Raw genomic sequence first — 15,870 nt, 5'->3', positions numbered from 1 at the left:
CTTCCTTCCCTGTCTCACCACTTCTGACCATGATATAGACTCTTCATCTGTTTCCATTTTGTCTGATTTTAGGTTGTCGATTTTTTTTTCTATTTCTCTTAGTTCGTCGTTTAGATTTGTATTTTCCATTTTTTCTTTTAAGATGGAAATTTCTCATAATGTTTTCATTTCCGTGTTCTTCATCATGAGACCTAGTTCCTTTACCTCCTCTTTCAGTTTTTTTATTTTCCTTTCCCAGTTGGTTTCCTTTGTCTTCTGATTTCCTCAGCTGTGACGTTTTTTCTTTAAGTTTGCTCTCCATTTTTTTGTATTTGTTTGTCCCTTTCCTGTCTTATTTCTTGTGTATCCTTCCTCAGTTCTTCTATTTCCTTTTTCTGGTCTTTTATGATCTCCTGAAGGTTCTCGATTGTGTGTTTATCCTCCAGTCTTGAACCCTGGTGTCCGATCATAATTTCCATTTCAATTATTAATTTTTCTTTCTGGAGATCCTTGTATCTACTCTGGAGTTCCTCATTTATTTTCTCCATTTGTTGGAGTTTCCCTTCTAAAAGTGTTCTGTCTTTAACCCATACGACCATTCTTTTCTTTAGTTTGTCAAGATGACCCTTCCCCTACCTTTTTCCAATCTAGAAAGCTATCTAAGTAGCTGAGTTCGCTTTCATATTGATCAATTGTGTCAAAGCCGTAGGATGTCATAGGTTTTTTGTAGGTTGTGTCTGGTGATACTTTTCCTTCCTTGTTGTTTTACGCGCCTCCTCTTTTTCCATTCTTGTAGGCGTTGCTTGAGCGTTGGAATGACTAACTGGTGAGTCTTCTCTTGTCTGTTTTTGTTTTCTCACCGATGGTGGTGTCCTTTGCATCATAGTACCCCTTAAAAAGTACGGATAACCCGCAGCGCACTAACGTATGAAGGATTGCTTATACTACACTCGTGTTGATGCTTCTTCAACTTAAGGGTCTTCACTACAGCGAAATTAAACTACCGCTAATTTTTGAGTTTTTCTGTAATATCTTCAAAACAAATAAAAATATTCGAAAAGCAGAAACGTAGTGAACTGGACAATATGATTTTGCATGTGATACCGTTATCATAACTCATCTATCTGCTTTCGATTTGCAACTGTATATAGATTTAGCATTTTTTGCGGGTTCTGCAAATAGCGGTATACCAAAAGCAGATAGGTGAATTGTGGTAAAGTTATCACATGCAACATCGTATCGTCTAGTTCACTACGTTTCTGCTTTTCGAATAATTTTTATTTGTTTTGAAGATATTACAGGAAAACTCTAAAATTAGCGGTAGTTTAATTTCGCTCTAGTGAAGACCCTTAAGATGACTATTGAGAATCTTAATGTTCTCTGATTTACTCCTTATTAGTTATGTAGCCTGTCCTGTGAGGCTGCCACGAGGGTTATCTAACTACCACAAATGACAAAAATCACTCACCTCAACCATTATAGTCCAACAGATGATACGACAGCAATACAGGAAGTGATGATTCATGAGTTTTTACTTTTTAAAGAGTTCTTCTCTTTAAAATAATGTTTGTGTTGGTTTATAATGGTGATTTACACAAAATATTATTATTGTTGTGTGCTTGTTATTTTTAAACCACTTGACCAAATTTTATCCTGATTTCATTGTTGTGTTCACTAAAAACTCACATACACAATGAACACACACACTTCACACGAAACCAGGCTCCTTTTCAGGAGCACGACGAATACACTTCTCCACGTTTATAAAGCCTGTACTCAAGTCCGGTGGTTTGAGAAGATTCATTACGTTATTCTGGACCGACGACGAGCACTCCACACTTTTCATCGTGTACCTGCTGCTGATAATTTGGCTCAGTTTCGCCTCCTTCCAGCTCGCTCTCGCTATCTGATTAAACAAGTTAAACGTCATAGTTGGCGCACTTACGTTTCATATCTTACTGCTCGCAGTTCCATGACTGGAGTCAGGTCACAGCTTTGTCATCTCTAGGGGCATGTTTCTTCTGTTGCAATTCCTGAGTTTGTCATCAATGGTGTACTGGTCACTGATCAGGATAGGATTGTTGCTGAGTTAGGACGTCATTTTACATCTGTTTCCAGTTCTACTCACTACTCAGCAGAGTTCCTCACTCAGAAACAACATACCGAGCGTGCACCACTTCAGTTCCGTTTTTGAATGCTGAACCTTATAATCTGCCTTTTATCGCTGCTGAACTTGATGCTGTTTTGGGCTCTACGAAGGACACCGCGCTTGACCCTGATCAGGATAGGATTGCTCTGTTATACTGTGCTCCGGCATCTTCCTGCAGATGGCAAGCAATATCTTCTTGAACTGTACAATCGTATTTGTCTTCAAGATTCTTTTCCCGCTGCCTGGCTTGAAACATATAATATTCCTACTTTGAAGCCTGCCAAACCTGCCACGTCTAGTGGAAACTACCGCCCGATCGCCTTGACTGGCTGTCTGTGTGAACTTTTGGAGAAGATTATAAATACATGCTTAGTCTGGACTCATTTCCAATCTCCAGTGTGGCTTTCGGCGCTTTCGTTCCACTACTGATCATCTGGCGCATCTTGAAAGTGCTATCCAGGATGTCTTCCGCCATCAAGAACTTCTGATAGCAATCTTGTTTGACCTAGAAAAGGCCTACAACACGGCTTGGCGCTACATTTTACAGCAACTGCACATCTGTGGCTTACACGGCCACTTGGCTCTTTCTCCAGAACTTTCTTCAATAACGTTATTTTAGAGTCAAACATGGATCTACTCTTTCTGCTCACTTTCCGCAGGAGAATGGAGTTCCGTAGGGCAGTGTGTTGAGTGTCACTTTGCTGTCGCGGTGAACAGTGTGATGTCACAGTTCTCCACTCCTGTTCATGGGCTGCTTTATGTGGATGATTTTACGATCTACTGTCGCTCACGTGATCTCTGTACTATTACTCGCCAGTTGCAGTTAGCGCTCAACCGCCTTCACCGATGGTCTGACAGTACTAGTTTTACCTTTTCGTTCACCAAAACACACTGCGTTCATTTTTTGTCGCCTTCGTCACTGTACCTGTGGACCATGTTTGTTTTCTGGGCCTGCAGTTTGACAGACTATTCACATGGGCTATTCATATTCGATACCTCTAGTAGCGGTGTCTCCGCTCCATGAACCTACTAAGTTTTGTGTCTCATCTTTCGTGGGGTGCTGATCATGTGGTGCTTCTACGTCTGTATCGTGGCCTTATCCGCTCACAAATGGATTATGGCTATGTTGCATATGGTTCTGCCCGACCTTCCATCGTACGTTCCCTCTATACTGTTCATCTTGGACTTCGTCTAGCACTTGGAGCCTTCTGGACCACCCCTATTTCTAGTCTTTATGTTGAGGCTCATGAACCTTTTCTCTCCCACCGTCCGGATTGCCTGCTCTTGCGCTATTACATCCATATTAGTGAACAACCTGATCATCTTTCAGCATTCGCTATTGAATCTGATACTCGCTATGAACGTTATTAAGCACGACCTACTGCTACTCGATCTTTGTGCATTCGTGGTATAGACCTTGCGACTTCTCTTGGAATGAATGTCCCTGCACTTTGTCCATTAGGCTTCCTGCCCATTCCTCTGTGGACTGTTCTTCCACCAGTCATTAGCTTCCATCTAGCGCAATTCCAGAAGTCTGTCACCAGTAATCAAGAAGGAGTTCTCTTTTCTGGATCAGTACTGAACCTTCACTCTCTTCTACACTGACAGTTCAAAGCATACGGACTCTGTTGGTCGTGGCTTTCTCATGGCTGATCATAGCGCTGGTTCCACGCTCCATCCGAACTCTACAGTGTTTACGGCTGAAGTAGTAGCTGTTTTGCAGACTACATTATATTCATCGACACAATCTTCGACATGTTCTCCTGTGCTCTGATTCTAGCAGTGCTTTATGAAGCCTTACTGACGCCTCGACTTTGCACCCACTTGTGCAGCAAATTCTACTTTCCTGACATTTCTTACGTATGGCAGGCTGTGATGTACAATTTTGTTGGGTGCCTGGCCATGTTGGTATTCCAGGGAACAAGCGTGCCGACCGTGCTGCCAAGGAAGCTGTCCTTACAGGACCTGACTATCAATTACCTATTCCTAGCTCATATCTTCGTCCTGTCGTCGGCTGCCATGTCCTTCAGCGCTGGTAGACAGACTGGGACGAACACCTACATAATAAACTGTACGCTGTCAAGCCTCGGCTTGGTGTTTGGGTCACGAGTTCTCGTCCTTTACGACTAGAAGAACGAAAATTAGTACGCTTGCGTATCGGACATAGCCATCTGACCCATGGTTATCTGCTGCATAGGCAGAATCCGCCTTCCTGCACCCTTTATGGTGCATTACTTACTATCCGCAATCTTCTCGTGGAGTGTCTTCCTCTTGCTCCTGAGCGAGCCCGACTTGGACTACCAGCTGGTATGCTTTCCTTGAAGACGATGCCCAGATGATCCTCAAAGTTTCCTCCTTCGTACACTATGCTCAAGTCCTGACTGCTTTTTATTTTCTTTCCTGCAGTCATATCTAGTACTAATTACGGACTGTCCCATGTGTGTTCACCTGTTGCTGAGCTGCTCCGGCAGAGAAGATTAACCTGTCTTTGTATATTAACCAGTCCTTGTGTTTGTGTATTGAGTTTGCACATTTCTTAAATGCTATGACATTTTACCTCCTAAGTGAACTGATACCTTTTATTATGCTATAGACTGCGCATTTAATTTATATTTTTCCTGAAATAATATGCTTTTATTCCTTTTTTATCTTTAATGTCACAGAAGGGGCAAGAGACCTCGCTGTCGATGCATCCAGCCAAACTTCTTTCAATCAATCAATCCTTCCCGATTCCCCGGGCAGTGTGGTCGCCGAGGTACGTCATCCCTCATACGAGACAGGCTTATATGCCATAGATGCCGAAAGCTCCACGCTCCTATAATAATTGAAAATCGAGTTTTTTGAAGTCATTATCACACTAGGATAACTTAGAAAGATTGAGTAAATTACAAATGAGTATAAATTGACCTGAAATTTGACATTCAGGTTAATTTTGCCAGATGGAATTGGAGTGTATTTTCTTAGCTTGGGGGTAGCAAACAGAGCTGAGAAAAATAAACGTGATTAGAAAATAATAGCGGAAAATATTTTTAAAAATTATTATTTTAACCCCTTGCCATATTTTGACGCGCTGGACGCGTTCCTCTCACTTTTCACTTCTGTATTTTGACGCGTGTCACGCGTTCCGATGTTTGAGCGGCTGTATCCCGCTTGCTGCCAATAGGAGGCAGAAGCTTACAGGTTTCCTGTGCTTTGTGAACATCTGTTAGTTTAAGTAAGCGCCAGAAAAGGCATAGATGTTTACAGCATTGCAAAAAAAATTCCGAAAGAAGTCATATGTGAAGGGGTTAATAGGCGTATTTTTATTTCTATACCTATTATCAAAATACAGCAGAAAATATTAAACAAAATTGTAAACAAATAAAAAATCTTATAGAAAACGATTATGATAAAAGAGAAATGAAACTGGTGAAAACTGCAGATTGAAATACAAGAAAGATACTAATACAACAAAATCTGTACATTGAAATACAATTCTAAATTATGTCTATTGTGAAACCCAATTCTGGTGCGTCACAAGCGATGAGCAGCAATAATCAGAAAGCTTATTGCAAGCCGGAAATAATTTTATGGAGGGTCGCTGGCAAGAGAATGGATCAAAGGAGAGTCGTGATATGAAATAGATTTTCATAAGCACTTCACATTCACTTTGTATGTACTTTGACATCACATTCACTCGACCTCACGCTCATAACATCACTTTGATATCATATTCACATCGCATTACGTTCCTTCGACGTCATGCTCACTTCGTGAGGTTGAGATCGAATGAGCGTGAGTTTCTAACTCGTGAGCGCCGATCTCATGACTTCGGACACCTTTGTGTACGATACACTAGTCACACTACCCTGAATGAAAACTAGAGGCAAGGTTCATGTGAATCTTATTAGTTGATATATCAGAGTCATTTATGGCGAGTGTGAACCAATGCTGGATTTTTCACTTACCTACATATCTATGTACCCGCACACGGCAGTCACTGTGTTCCAGACAGAAATATCACTGACTTCACATTCTTTTCTGGTAAGATCGATGACGTTTTCTTCGATGAGCAGATGTCAGGAGTAATCCTGTGAAACAAACTCAGGAATGCATACCTACCTTCAATGATTGCTTAATGTTCTTACTGTTAGTGGGGGTTACGGTGGGTCTGATTGTGCTGGCAGTCATTGCCTTTGTTAGTAGTTAGCGTGACCTGAATGATCTTCCTATCCAGGAACTTCCCCGCATGACACAATGTCTGGAGATACATGTATTATGGGAATCCTTGCCTCTTATTGTGTATACCGACGATAGACCACTGGCATGTCATAACCGTCCGCGAGCGACAAGTCTGCGGAGCAACCGTCTTGCCTCTGCCAATCTTACTATACAGTCATGTTCAAAGTCATTTAATTTCACAGTGGACCTTTACTGGCTCCCCGATCATTGCAGGATCCAGACGCAACTAACACGCACACAAGCTACAGCCTGACTTTTATATTGACCTGCGTACTGGACCTTCAACGAAACTCAGTGTGCCCCTCACGCTTACTACACATTCTGCAGTACGAATTTTGTTCGAATTGGACGATATATTCGAGTGTTCTTAAATGCATTCTCACCTTTGTATATAAGGTTGGGGAAAAGGAATCAAGCTAGCATAGAAAATAATTATTATAAAATAGTAAAAATATTGTTATCCAGCCTACAGTCATATTTCAAATATCTAAAAGATAAGATTGTGTATCCCAGCAAAACGTCCATTTAAATAGCATAGGCACTTCTTCATCTCCTTCTTTAGATTCCTTTAAAAGTAAAAATCTTCACTTTTGGCAATTGTCGTGTGGGTTATTCTCGGAAGGCTCATTCATGCCAAATTTTATTGTTCTAATCCTGCCGGAAGTGTTTAAACACTTCGGGGTGTAGAAGACGTTCCATATAAATAACATGGGAAGGATTTTTCAGTTCCCTATAAAGCCACTTTACAGTTGCAAATTTTTATTTTTGGTGATCTACTTAGGTAACGCTAACGAAAACATACAAGCACACTGAACTTCAAGTTTTTATTCTAATTCCAAGTGCCTAAAATATGAGATTATAGGTCCAAAAAATGGCCCATATAAATAACATGAAGAATTTCAACCCCCCCTTTAGACCCCCTAAAAATTAAACATATTCACTTTTGGCAATTTTCCTGTCGGTTAGTCCGGGAAAGCTACAACGATGCCAAATTTTAGCTTTCCACGGAAACCTCTTTATTTTGTCAGTTCATGTGGTTTATATATATCTGAAAAATGGAAACACCTGAACGAAATTGCAACTTACCAGATTAATATGGTGTCGGGCCACCTTTCGCCTTCAGAACAGCTTTGATGCAACGTGGGATGGAGGCATAGAGGTCGTGAATGGTAGCAAGTGGAATTTTACACCATTCCTCGTGTAGGGCATCGGCCAGTTCTGTGAGAGAGGATGGAGGTGGAAATCGTCGCCGGAGTCGTGTTTCCAAGACGGACCACAGATGTTCAATTATGTTGCGATCTGGGGATTGGGCGGCCCAGGGGAGGTGTTGAACTTCATCCCGATGTTCCTCAAACCACGCTACAACAACGCCAGCTGTGTGAATGGGTGCATTATCATCCTGGAAGATGGCGTCATTATCCGGGAACAACATCCGGACCATAGGATGCAGGTGGTCTCCTAAAATTGCGACATAATCGTTGGCAGTGATTCGTCCGCTAAGTGTGACCACAGGACCCAATGAAACCCATGATATTGCGGCTCACAGCATCACCGAGCCGCCGCCATGTTTCACAGTTGGGCGGAGACACTGCAGATCATAAGCTTCTTTGGGCGTTCTCCACACGTTTCCAGTCCCCAACGGTCCAAGTTGCATGGTCGCGGCACCATTTGCGGCGTGCGATAGCGTTATGGTCCCTGATGAGCGGTTTGGCCCGTGCAACACGACCCCGTAAGTTCATGTCATGTAATTCGCGGCGGACTGGGATTGTCGAAACAGGGTGGGGGAGGTGCTGATTGAGTTCCTCCGTCACTTGCTCCGCAGTGGCACGACGGTTCTGCGTGACAATGCGCTTTAATACCCGGCGTGACCTGTCACTCATGATTTTCTTCCGCCCACTGTTCCGCTTCCCCGATGTGGTTTTCCCGTGTGTTGTGTAGGTCATAATCACCTTCGACACTGTCCCGCGCGACACACCTAACACAGTAGCCACTGCCGTCACACTCACTCCACATAACCGCGCACCAACAATTTGCCTTCTTTGAAAATCTGAGAGGTCTCCCATTTTACACTATCTCCGTCTGCTGCAGCCACTGGACACTGCTGTTCTACTGCGCCTGACGTAGTATGGAGACCGATCTAACACACCACCACCAGCGGTCTGGCGCTGCGGGCGCCATGACACCACTGCCAACCCATACATCTGACGTGTTGCCAACTACATGTGTTTCCATTTTTCTGATCACCATCTGTATATATATATATATACAATAGTGTGTGTGTGAGTGAGTGAGTGAGAGAGAGAGAGAGAGAACATATGAAGTGACATATTTAGATGTTAACAGGTTTTAAGAAATAAACTAATAGAAAATAAAATCCTGAGGTACCAAGGAAATAATCAAATAAAATGTAAATACTAAATATTTATTATGTGTAGTTGTCAACATTGGATCATAATAGTTTCAATGCAGTGTGTCCCTGCATGATGTAATACCAAAATTGTTTCACAGGAAAATAAAATAAATAGCCAAAACACTTGAATGTATGAATTAGTGTATCTGGTGAATAGCCCCTTAATATTACCAAGGAGGGGTACTCTGAGGCCCACAACGTTCTGTTTATTTATAAATAGAAGAAACAAGACACTAAAAACTTAGCAAGTACGTTTATGACGAATCGGGTCAAGCCTGAAAATATCATTTTTTTAAAAATTTTTCTATCGTTATAAAAGTTACAAAATAAAACCAGTTGAGAATGCTCCAAAAGCATTGCCAGAACGAACTTAAAATGAATGGAGATGGAGCGGGAACGATAATTGTCATTGTTCTTAGATGTAAAAGTAAATCTTTTTATCCGCACCTTCTCTTTCTCGCAAAAATTAGCAAAATATCATCTCTCTATGACTTACAGTTCTCGAAATATGGCTACATAAATATCTAGTAATTCGAACTATATTGGCTGATATCTGGGTAACGGTGGCCAGTTGGCCAGTAGAGAGTTCATTAGTGGCCACCGGTTACTATATGGTACCAAAATGTTCAACATCCTCTTAGATATTGATCAACACCAATATGATCTCTGTGAGACTTCCAAAGTGGCCACCGGTTACTATTTGATACCAAAATATTTACTATTCTCTTAGGTATTGATCAACATCAATATCATCTCTCTACAACTTATGGTTCCCGAGCTATGGCTCATTAAATATCTAGAAATTGGCCATTTTTTGGCCAAAATCACGGAAACGGTAAGTCATAGAGAGATGGTGTTGGTGTTAATCAATACCTAAGAGTATGGTAAACATTTTGGTACCGATATTAATTGGTGGCCATTGGCCAAACCAGTAGCCAGTCGGAGAGTGTCCACCAGTTACTATTTGGTATCAAAATATTTATCATCCTCTTAGTTATTGATCAACATCAATATCATCTCTACAACTTATGATTCCCGAGCCATGGCTCCTTAAATATCTAGAAATTGGCCATCTTTTGCCCAATATCACGGAAACGGTAAGTCATAGAGAGATGATGTTGGTGTTAATCAATACCTAAGAAGATGGTAAACATTTTGGTACCGATAATAATTGGTGGCCATTGGCCAAACCAGTGGTCCGTTGGACAGTGGCCACCGGTTACGATTTGGTAGCAACATATTTACCATCCTTTTAGATATTGATCAACACCAATATGAAACTCTCTATGACTTACAGTTCCCGAGATATGGCTCCTTAAATCTCTGGAAATCGGCCATTTTTTTGGCCAATATCTCGGGAGCGGCAAGACTGACGCGAAAAATTTAATCACTTTCTCAGTTTTTGATGCTCTGTCGAATTCAGGGTTCAAAAGTGAAAAAAAGTCGCAAGTAACGGACAGCAGACAGGCAGACAGAGAGAGAGAGAGAGAGAAAACAAAGAAACAATTCAGTAACGAAGTTAAGTTCATTGAATGGGGGCGCGGTGGCTCAGTGGTAGAGCGTTCACCTCTGGTGCTTGAGGTCCCGGGTTCGATCCCCGCCTCCGCGCAAGTGAACTTTGTGGTGGACAAACACCGTGCTCGTGGGTTTTCTCGGGGTTCTCCCGTTTCCTCCCACTTTCTTCATTCCACCATTTCACTCATCTCTCATCATCACCGTCTCCTTTAGCCTAACCGGCATAACCATGGGACGTAAAACTTAAAGATTTCATTTTCATTTTTTTAAGTTCATTGATAATAATAATTTGTGGGCCTCGCAGCACCTCTCCTCTTCCCCCTCCCTCACATACTTATGGTGTTTCTAGGGTTAATGTAAACGGAAATTGTAAACACCCTGTTACGGAAGTTTTAAAATTTGCAGATACAGGTTACTATTACTGAACATGGAAAATGCATTTTTTTTTTAATACATGATAAAAGGAGGGACGGCTTTGCATGTTAATCTGCTTTCAGGGTTTATGTACAAAGGTGAAGTATTGAGGGATTATGTAATCTATAGAATGAAAAAAAAAGAAAAGAAAAGAAAAAAGATAAACCAGTGAGACGTAGAATTTAACTTGACATGAATATGCCGTAGTACGACAAATTACTGTATGTGCGTTCCTTCACATTTGATTGCTTCGTATAATTACGAAGATGGAAGATATTGACGGAGTAGCATTATGAATATTCCGTAATTAATAAATTTCTTCGTCAGTTTTAAAAATTAGCTTCCACAGTTTCCAAATACTTAAGTGTGATTACTCAATTTCAGTACGATATTTCCTTTGTTTTAATATGACTATATACCCGACGCTAGTTGGCAGCAATAGGGTGCATGCAATTCGTAGGTTTAAAACTGTTGCGACAATGTAATTGCAGCTTACAAACTTCATTGTTATAAGTTAATTATTTCTAAATAGGAAGAAAGCTTTAAGCATATTTAGATTTGAGCATTAGGCAGTTAGTTGTAAATAACTAGAACTCTTAATTAAGCGTGATTTTAACCCGTAGCGTAGGGAGCCGAAGACTTGAGGGAACAAGAAATATAAAGAAAATAGATTTGGCAGAACGTCACTTAAGTTATACTTGACATTTTTTTTTTCCAGCTTTTGTATGTTTTCATGCATGCCGTACGTCCTTTACTTTTTAGGGTCAAAAACCGGAAATAATATTCTTTTTTTCCTATAGGTTTGATGCAAAAGCTCGTCTCGTTTTTTTGGTCTTGGATGACATTGAAGCGCGAAACTGAAGTGTTTGCTTCTTGACGTGTAAAGTATTGCTGTTTATGACAACTTCCATGAGTACGCGGGGGAAAAGAATTGATGATTTGGTTTTGTTGTTTGCATTTTGTGCAGCACAAATTGGGCAGAAACACCTTCGACGTATTGTACTTTTTTATTTCCCTAAAGGCAATAATGCGTCGCAGGCGCGAAAGAAGAAATGTATCGTGTACAGTGAGGGTGCCGTTGACAATTTCACGTACTGTGAGTGCTTCAGAAAATTTCGTGAAAACCAATTAATTTTAGTGATGCACCACGTTCGGGACGACCGGCCGAGGCTGATGGCAATAAAATATTGGTTTTGATTAAAAGTAATCTCCACACAACAACTCAAGAGATTGGAGAAAATCTTGGAATCAACCAGTTAACAGTGTCAAGGCGACCACGTCAACAGCAAGGATAATATAGGGTGCCACATCAGTTAACGAATAAAAATTTGATAGACCGAAATTTTGCCTTCAATTCTTTATTGAAACTCGATTCATTTTTAAAGCGGATAGTTACAGGTGATCAAAAATGTATTGTGTGTAACAAAGTTAGGCGTAATACATCGTGATGTAAGCTCGGGGATACACCTTCAAACATTTCAAAAGCCATTTTTTAGATTCGAAGAATGTTATGCTATGCATTTGGTGAGACTGGAAGCAATTTTTTTCTATGAGTTAATACCTGAAAACAAGACAATCAATTCGGACGATTACTGTTCACAACTCACTGAATTAAAACAAGCAGTCGATCATAAGCTCCCTGAATTAGCCAACAGAAATGGTGTTCCATCACGACAGTGCTAGACCACACCTGTTTTTGGCCACCCGACACACTCTTGTAACTTGACTGGGATGTCTCGGTTCAAACAGCTCTTTTCCTTGGAAAACCTGAAAAATCACTTGTGTCAGTTCTTTCGCCAGAAACCTCAGTACTATGGTCGTGGGATTATGCAGCCACCAGAGAGATGTAGAAAGGTGATTGAACACATACTTTCTTGATTAAATATTATGGTTAAGAAAGCAACCGTTTCTTCAAGTAGTCATAAAAATGGAATGAACTTTTGCATCAAACCAGTATGTTATTGTGTGGACCAAGTAGCAAGTATATATACTTTATATTTATTTGAAAATATGTTTATATTTTTTAGGATAGCTGCGGAAATTGTGCGGAGGTGCCGTGAAGAGCGACAATCGCTTGCAATATTTTTGCAAGACAGTATTCTCGTCAGCCAAAAGTTGCTGAACAGGTTGAATGCAAAAAGTAAGTATTATTGCCAGGATTGATAAAAATCGCTCCTTTTTTTCAAGAGAATCATTTTATCTTAATTTCCTTTTTCCTTAGAACACATATATTTGATTTTAAAAAAATCAATTTAAATTATATTTTTTAAACTGGGTAAACTACTGATTTTAGGTTATTCTTATCATATAATCAATATATATAATAAAAGTAAGTGTAGTTTGTCCGTGCTCATTTTCTCAATAGAATTGGGTAACTCACAAGCACATCACATCACTTTTCAAATTTTGCTTTGTGCTTGCAAAGCCGGCGAGCGGTGAATTAAAAAAATCTTTAAAAAAATGGGTCCTTGTTTCTTTGGTGCTTCTTCTAATAAGATAGTTTTTCCAATATAACACACGAAACAAATAAATTTTTATTTTTTTTTCTTTATTTTCGTACCAACTTCTAAAATCCAATATACTTGTGTTCGTGTATATCACATGATTAAATTATGGAACGTAAGTAGAAAATTGGAAATATATTGATACTTACAAGTGCCTATTAAAAATACTTATTTACATTTTCTGCCTATTAAAAAATTAAATGATAAACGTTATTGGTTTGATATTTATAAAAACCCATATCTTGTTTCTTGTTGCCAACTCATGCTTGACCAAAATGAGATTCTGGATGGTAACTAGATCTTGACACAATTAATCTTTGGTTCCGAAGTCTCTTCGTTCATTGTGAAGTTAATTGTGGGTTTTCTCGGTGTTCTCCCGTTTCCAACCACTTTATTCATTCCACCATTGCATTCATTTATCATCTTCGCAGTCTCCTTTAGCCTAGCTGGTATAACCGTTGGGTGTAAAACAAAGATAACATTTCATTTTCATTTACAATACAAAAGTATATTGAATGACAGACTTAGGTTTATTATTTACTTATTTATAAAGGAAAGTTCTTTTTTTAAATTTATTTCCAGTGCAACATTTGAAATAAGCATGTTATAGAAAGAAATACCAAAGAAGAAAGGATTCTGATATTTCAAAATTGTTGAATTTACCACTCCCCATCCTTGCACACAAAAAGTACAAGATAATATTTTGATGAGTGTTATAAAGTGCTTTTGAATTAACTCGACTCCGTTAAGGGTCTTCACTACAGCAAAATTTTCGAGTTCTGTAATATCTTCAAAATAAATAAATAAATAAATAAAAATATTCAAAAAACAGAAACGTAGTGATCTAGACAATACGATTTTGCATGTGATAACCGTTATTACACCATCTATCTGCTTTCGATTTGGAACTGTAGATAGATTTTGCATTTTTTTGCGGGTTCAGTAAATAGCGGCATACCAAAAGCAGATAGGTGAATTGTGGTAAAGGTATCATATGCAAAATCGTATCGTCTAGTTCACTACGTTTCTGCTTTTCGAATATTTTTGTTTGTTTTGAAGATATGAGAGAGAAACTCTAAAATCAGCGATAGTTCAATTTCACTGTAGTGAAGACTATTAAGAAAGGTACCAAAGCTACGGAAATAATACATATTGAATTTTACAAGGCCTATTAAGAAGGTAGCTGCAAAACTTACCAACATTAATTATTGTTTACCAGATATTTTGGATTCGTAGCATTTTATAAATTGAACATTTTTCATTGCAGAACAATGAATTCCTTTGCTACGTGTTCATCAAACTTGTGAAGGAAGCAGAGAATGAAAAGGCAATTACCGGTTACACGAACAAAGATAGACTGGAATAAAATTGTATCCTACAGCATTGGTAAAGAATTGAAAAGCCAATGATGAACAGTTGGTTATATTTTGTAACAAGGGTGAAGGAATCAACCATGACTTCACTGTTAATTCTGGTTTCACATGTTTTGTAAATAATAAGTTGATGGTTATCATTTTGTTGATATGAGGATGTATCTGAATAACCAACGGAGGGTATAATGTATAAATCGCATGGGTTATATAGATTTTTTTTTTTAAATAAATGAATTTGTGGCTGAGCGGACTTGTCTTTTAATTCCATCAATGGATCTGGTAATTGTCCTAAGGGCATTTCGCGATAGCAATTGTAATACGCTGAGCTGCCAACCATGATTTTAGAGTTAATTCTAGTTTCACATGTTTTGTAAATAATAAGTTGATGGTTATCATTTTGTTGATATGAGGATGTATGTGAATAACGAACGGAGGGTATAATGTATAAATCGTATGGGTTATATAGATATTTTTTTTTTTAAAATAAATGAATTTGTGGCTGAGCGGACTTGTCTTTTAATTCCATCAATGGATCTGGTAATTGTCCTAAGGGCATTTCGCGATAGCAATTGTAATACGCTGAGCTGCCAACCATGATTTTAGAGTTAATTCTAGTTTCACATGTTTTGTAAATAATAAGTTGATGAAGGTTATCATTTTGTTGATATGAGGATGTATGTGAATAACGAACGGAGGGTGTAATGTATAAATCGTATGGGTTATATAGATAAATTTTTTAAAATAAATGAATTTGTGGCTGAGCGGACGTGTCTTTTAATTCCATCAATGGATCTGGTAATTGTCCTAAGGGCAATTCGCGTCAGCAATTGTAATAAGCTGAGCTGCAAATGAAGTAAAATTATGTGATTTAAAAAGTTGAAAGCAATTATTTTAGTTGGAATAAAATTTAATTATTGTTGATTTACCCTTAGCTTCCTTACACACCGTAGCATGTAAGTCGTTAAGTTATTTTGGTTTTGCGTACCTTTACACATGTTTTGCTTACAATTATTTTCTGTTTTGCTTAGTATCATTTAATTCTTTATTGGGAGCAAATTACATTTGTTAAGAAAGTGCTATTTACAAATATGAATTTAAATTTATTAGCTTAAGCTGGCAACTTGCGATTGCCACCTTTCCGAATTCTGCACTTCCATTTTTTTTTCTCTCTAAATGTGAGTGTGTGTGTGTTTTACATTCGCTTGCTTCAGTTAGCACTGAAAATGTCTGTTATTATCTTTTTAAGTTAGAGTTGTATTATTGAATTTTGTTGGATGTTATAGATATGTTAATTTTCGGCAAAAG

General features: G+C 39.0%; 1 protein-coding gene across 1 annotated transcript in view; it reads left to right on the top strand.

The window, feature by feature from the left end:
* The window catches only part of LOC145688220 (uncharacterized), a 36,526-nt gene extending 21,200 nt beyond the window's left edge, over window positions 1–15,326 (top strand). The window contains exons 4-5 of the mRNA XM_081762125.1: window positions 12,716–12,828; window positions 14,460–15,326. Coding sequence (XP_081618251.1) covers window positions 12,716–12,828; window positions 14,460–14,467 — 121 coding nt within the window. The 3' untranslated portion in view covers window positions 14,468–15,326. The remainder of the gene's footprint in view (window positions 1–12,715; window positions 12,829–14,459) is intronic.
* Window positions 15,327–15,870: the final 544 nt, after the last annotated feature.

Source organism: Thermobia domestica, chromosome 6, assembly GCF_964235325.1.
Source record: "Thermobia domestica chromosome 6, izTheDome1.hap1.1, whole genome shotgun sequence".
Lineage (NCBI taxonomy): Eukaryota > Metazoa > Arthropoda > Insecta > Zygentoma > Lepismatidae > Thermobia > Thermobia domestica.
The sequence above is the reverse complement of the archived record's forward strand: the minus strand, read 5'-3'. Positions and strand labels throughout refer to the sequence as shown.